Source organism: Thalia democratica, chromosome 4 (assembly GCF_965202585.1).
Source record: "Thalia democratica chromosome 4, ktThaDemo2.hap1.1, whole genome shotgun sequence".
NCBI classification, from domain to species: Eukaryota; Metazoa; Chordata; class Thaliacea; order Salpida; family Salpidae; genus Thalia; species Thalia democratica.
Window position 1 is genome coordinate 57320963 of NC_139168.1, and position 6244 is coordinate 57327206.

Below are 6244 nucleotides of genomic sequence, written 5' to 3' on the forward strand. Positions count from 1 at the left end.
GATTTTCCTTTTTAATTCTTTATGATATCACAATTAAAATTTAAGTCATTTTTAACTGAAAGCTAATATTCCACACGCAGTTGGTTAAAAAATTCTTATTCTTTACATCTCAAACTAAACATTAGTTACTTTAAAAGCACAATCAAGTCTATTGAAACATGAAAGTTTATGATTAATCATCATTTTTATTAAATTATTTAAGCTTTTTTTTTTGTTTTTGTTCTCAATGGGTGCACAGGTTTCAGAATACCAAAAAAAAAACGCCCCTTTTTATAAGTTAGTAACTTTTTCAAGTTTTCTGCTATTTAAATAAATAGATTTATTAGTTAATCTACACGTAAATCAGTAATAACTGTTAATTTCTACTTACGACATTTTTGAGTATATTAATGATACAATCTCTGACACAGTTGTTAAGGTAGTAAATGTATATTATTTATTGAACATTAAAAGTAAGCAATCAAATAGTTTGGTCTAAGGACTTGGTGTACGAAAAACCTTTTGGTTTTCGAGTCGTACAGCACATGAATGTAAATGTAAATGCTACGTACGTGACGTGTACCTACACGTAAATTATATGGTTTTTACTCTTATATTATCATAGGTCAAGTCAAGTGTTATAGAATTAATTTCAAACATTTAACTTTTTGGAAATGCTAACACTCAAACATTTTTTATTTAAACACTTTATTTAAAGAAAAAAAAAGTTTTCTGTGAATTTTCAGTCTATTGAAATTAGAACATAGTCAACTTTAATTGTTTTTTAACAAGAGATGTTGTTAGTAAAATATTTTAACTCAAGCGATTCTTCCCTTATCTTAATAAAATAGTCATGCTAGATAGATGACTTTTTAACTGTAAAATTACTTATTGTAAGTATAATTAAATTTTATTTAAGGTATGGCAGTTATGCAGTATTTATACAGGTAGCTTCAGTAATATGAAACTATTTGCATAAAAAAAAACAAATTATTTGCATTTTTGCTGGGTCAGCAATTTTTTTCTTAATTTCAGTTAAAAAAAAAAAATTTATCCCTAGCCTACTATACGATTGCACAAAAGTTATAACTTAGGGGATATTTCTTACTATTAGTTATGTAGATATAAAGATTTTTAAATTAATTTGTAAATCTTGATTAACTTGTTTTATCTGATGGCTGTTAACTTCAATTTATAACATAGGCTTCAGTATTTTTTTTCAAATTAATATAGATTAATCCTTAAAGCAATTTAATTAATTTTTTTAAGTTGCTTATGTTTTAAAAATTTTCAAAAGATTAAAAAATAAAAATACCAGAATAATTAAGTAAAATATATTTACTCTGAAGTTTGATTTGTTGATAAAAATAAACTGAAATGTGTGAATTAGGTTCCCTGGATTCCTTAGAAATTCTTATATTTTTGTAGTTTTCTAAGAAATCCATAGCTTTTCTTTTTATTACTTGGTAATTAGATTTTTTGTGATAATATAACCTATATTGTTATTTCTTGTTTTGTAAATGTTATTAGCATTTTAGAATTAAAGAAAATAAAAAAGTAGAGTTTGAAAACTGTATAAATTTTTTCAGTATTGCTACACAGTGTTTTTTTAGACTTTTGTAAGTTTTAGTTTATGTAAAGGAAATATAAAGAAAAAGTTAAAGTATTTGAGATGTAAAAAGAAGTGATTTTTTAACCAGTTATTTGTTTATTATCATAGAACATTAATTAAATACTGTTTTAGTTTAGAAATTAAAGCATGCTCTAAAGCAGATGTCGGTGTGATTGAAAACTTAATTTTTATTAATTTTAATGAATAAAAAAATTAAGGGATAGATTATCTTTTTAAGATAACACTAATATTTAAAAAAATTTTTTTAGAAACATAATTATATTAAATCTAAAAAAATAGTTTGCAGACCCCTGCTTTTATGAAAGTTTTAATTGGTTTAAAGAAATATTCATCTGTTAGAAAATTGATTTTTTAAATTTTTTATATACTAATTAGTTTTATAATTTTAGATTTTTTTTAATATAACAATTTATAATTCTTTTAAAATTGCAAGAGTAAAGAAAAATATCAGTTAATAATATTTCTTAAATACTATTTTTTTATGTTAAATTTAAAGAGTGCTTAAAGTTTAGGACCTAAAGTACAAAAAAAATCTTTTTAAAATATCAATTTACTTAATGATCTATCTCCTATGTTTTTATTATTATTCACTTAATTTTTCTTAAATTGTTCTATTTATTATTTTTGCAAAAAAACGTTGAATCTTATAAACCCTGGAAATACCTGAATTTTGAGACAATTTTAAAGATTTTTTATATTTGGAATTTGAAGAATTCTAAAATGAGTACTTAAACAAGAGCGTAGATTTGCGAGAGGTGACTGTAATTAAATACTGTACATATCAAATAGTTTTCATTATAATTATATAAAACAGGCACCAAGACTATGAAGCATCAAACCCTTTTCTATAAAAGTAAACTTAATAAATTTGAAGAAAAAAGGACATTAATATCAACATTTAAATTGATATAAAAATAAGGTTAAAACAAGAGTATAAATCAATAGCCTAATAAACTTGTTATCTAATACAATATAACAAACAATAAAAAATTATAATTTTCTCTAAAGTTTTGCTATTTTTTCATAATTTTCCTTGTTTTTTTAAATTTTAGTGGTAACCCTGTAAATATAGACTATAAAAACTGCAGTGCATAATAATACATTTAAATAACCCCCTTATATCAACACTAATTAATAACCACTTTAATTTTTACAGTAGTAGAATACTAATAAATTTTAAGATATAAGAACTTTCAAGTGAGGTTGAGGAGGTCCAACTTTTTTTTCTTAAGTTAATGTCAGCTCTTAAATATTTTGTCTTCAATTTCCTTTAAGTTTAAAGTATTCAATAAAAATGGATGCAATATTTCAAAAAATATGTTGCAACAAGTTTAAAATATCTTAAATGATAGTTTTAGGACCATATTCAAAACAATTATTTAAAATATCTTAAATGATAGTTTTAGGACCAAAACAGTGAATTATTTTAGTAATCTTTAAAAAGAAAATAATTATTAATCAAAAATTCCTTTGACAGTTTTAATAAGATCAAATTAGGAAAGCTTAAAAACAATTTACTAATAATTGTAGGCTGAGATATATATAACTGGAGTAGTCTTTTATGCCTTTTTTAGTTCATAAGAAACCTGTGAAGCTCTCAAACTTCGGGTTGATTTTATCCAAAAAAATATTTTAAGTTAAAAAGTGGTTAAAGCAACTGGTAGTTTTGTAAAAATAATTATTACTTTAAAAATAAATTGTATTATAAATTTAAGCCATAAAGATGAAATAGTTTAACCATATCTTATACATCATATATTCATTTAAGTAATTTTTTTGCAAGGTTTTCAAATATGAAATTTACAGATTTACATATTTGATAAAATAATTAGTCAATACTTTTATCTTGAAGAAAATAAAAGTATTAGAAACTTAGAATAATAAATGCTGTTTAAAGTTGTAACTCTAGCTTTTGTGGTTTTGCTTTTACTCATTGTACTATTGCAAGGATTTTCCATTTTGTTTTTTGATAAAAGTAAGCAGAACAACAATCCACAGTTTACAGCATTCCAAAAATCTTACTTACTATTTTCATCTCTTATTCTTTGTTCTGATTGGCTGAATGCACCTTACTTGTATAAACTATATTCTTCTTATGGGTTTATTGAAGAGCAGATAGTCATTATTTATGTTTGTGGTTTAATTTCGGTCTTAGTTTTTGATGTTTTATCTGGTTATTTAGTTATAGTTTATAATGACAAGAAATTGTTTAAGCTTTCAACTTTGTTATATGCAACTTCTTGTACAATGAAACTTTCGTCAGATTACAGTACACTTATACTTAGCAGAATTTTGTGTGGCTGTGCAACTTCCCTTATGTTTACCTCTCAAGAAAGCTTTCACATAAAGCAGCATATTAAAGTTCATGACTTTCCTTTGGAATGGATTGCACAAACCAAGGCAAAGGTCTCAAAAGCAAGCAGTTTTGTTGCACTTTCAGCTGGTATAATTGCATACCTTTCTACTGAGTTTTTGGATTTAGGTGCTACTATGCCAACCATAGTTTCTATTCCAATAGTACTATTCTCGTCATGCATAGTTCCAGATGTAAAACCACTAAATCCCATAACCACTTTAAAATCCTTGACACATGCTGAGCGAAAAGAACAAGGTAGACTTTATTTGAAAAGCTATATAAAAGGTATGAAAAAAGTTGCTGGAAATCAACAACTTTTTATAATTGGAACAATTAAAGCATTGTTTGAAAGTGTCATATGTTTGTTTGTTTTTCTATGGACGCCTGTTCTTGACCATCACAACCCCCCTCTGGGACTTGTTTTTGCTTCTTTTATGGCTGCTAACTTGATTGGATACTTTGTATATGAAAGAGTGACAACAAAAAATGTGAAGTTTATTATTTTGATTGTACTAAATTTGGCAACATTTGCTGTTTTGTCATGTGCTATTTCAACAAAACCAACACAAGAATTCCCAGTAGTTTCTTTTTTGTCGTTTTTAATATTCGAGTTGGCCTCTGGGCTGTACTTTCCAGTTATTGATAGGATGGAAAAAGAAACTGATTCGTTTGAACTCGTAAGAGTAATTAATGCATGGTTGAAAATTCCGATTAATATTCTAGGTTGTTTTGGATTGTTAATGTTGCATTCCTCTACTAACACATCTGGAACGCGACATATTTTTCTAGGTTGCACCATAACACTCTCTATTGCTACTTTCGTTGCTGTTAATCTAAAATCTGTTAAGAACAAAAACAGTATTTTAAATGATAATACTTAAGTATTTTATTTATTTTTTTTAATTATCTATATAAGATGTTGTAGGAAATGTAAATCTTTTTGTTTGCTTTTACATTTAGGTTTTACGTTTTTTATGTTTTAAATTTTGGTATAAATACTTAAAGTACTTAAAGAGAACGTTTATTTTGCTACACACTTTTCCTGTTTAAAATTTGTGAAGTAGTTTTACCAGCATTGATTTTAAAGTTTGCTATTTAAGAAAACAAAGTAGTGATGATACGTGATAACACAAAATAATATAATTAACAAGGATAAACAGTTAGACTTTATATTTTTTGATAAGCATTTTAGACTTGTAATACAGTTACAATGACTTAATATATTCTTCTACAAGTTAAGTACTAATTATTAAAATAACAATAGCTTTTTATTAGAAAATTTAACATACTACAATTTTAGTTTTAATTGAATCTAGTTAAACGATTAGATGAAATAAAAGTACTTGATGGTAAATGTTTTTAATTTAAACTTATTTATGTCTTTTATAGTATTTTTTTAATGAAATTGATTGTTTTTTGTTGTTTCATTTTTAGGATTACAACAATTCTTAAAAAAAATGTTGTACATTTCTATGTTTCAAGTGCATTTAACTTAAAAACAGTCTCACTAAAACAACGAAATTACTAATGTACATAAAAAGCAGCTATATGTTATTTAAAACATATATTAATAAATTTGAACCAAAGTATATTAATACTACAAAGTTTCTTTTATAACATAGCTAATACTATAGTTGAAAAACGTAAGCATAAGTGAAAAATATAAAGTTTTCTTATTTTTTCTTGTCTGTGTTTTTAGCTGGTATAGTTTCGATTTTAAAGCCACAGAAAAACACAGTGAGTGCAATAAAGCGTTGGATACAGTTGTTTTGATTGTGTAATGGGCTCTCCTTATCTGAATTTTTAGAATTTAATATCCTAGCTTATAACAGCATAATTAGTTTAACAGGTTGTATATCTTAAGTAAAAGTTATGAAACGGTTTTCAGTAGAAACAATAAAAGTGAAAACTAGCTACCCAAGTAAAAATTACACACTAGTTTATGTTTGAATTACCAATAATAATGTATAACTCCTGATAATTTTTTTGTAAGTTAATAAATATTATGTTAAAATGATAATCCATTCAAATACAATATCATACAGAACTTAATTCATTGATATTTTATTGAACATAAACACAAAAGGAAGTACTTTTCGACCGCTCATCGCTGATGAGTCATCAGTATTTAATTTGTGGTTTAAAATGCTGTAATAACATTAACTAATAAAAACTGAGTCTTTAACACAATATTAATATATTGGGACACAATTATGATAATTAACAAAATAAAGCCTAAAATCTGATTAATAATTTGAAATTATTTGTGCATTATA

At 24.9% G+C, this 6244-nt stretch overlaps 1 protein-coding gene across 1 annotated transcript; it reads left to right on the top strand.

Moving 5' to 3' along the window:
- Positions 1-3439: 3439 nt before the first annotated feature.
- Positions 3440-5272, top strand: LOC145834078 (solute carrier family 61 member 1-like). The gene has a single exon (XM_082941413.1). The coding sequence runs from the start codon at positions 3497-3499 to the stop codon at positions 4847-4849; it is 1353 nt and encodes a 450-aa protein (XP_082797539.1). The 5' UTR covers positions 3440-3496; the 3' UTR covers positions 4850-5272.
- The last annotated feature ends 972 nt before the right edge of the window (positions 5273-6244 follow it).

Coding starts and splice junctions, on each gene's coding strand:
- LOC145834078 (XM_082941413.1), top strand. CDS start 3,497: ATGCTGTTTAAAGTTGTAACTCTAGCTTTTGTGGTTTTGCTTTTACTC.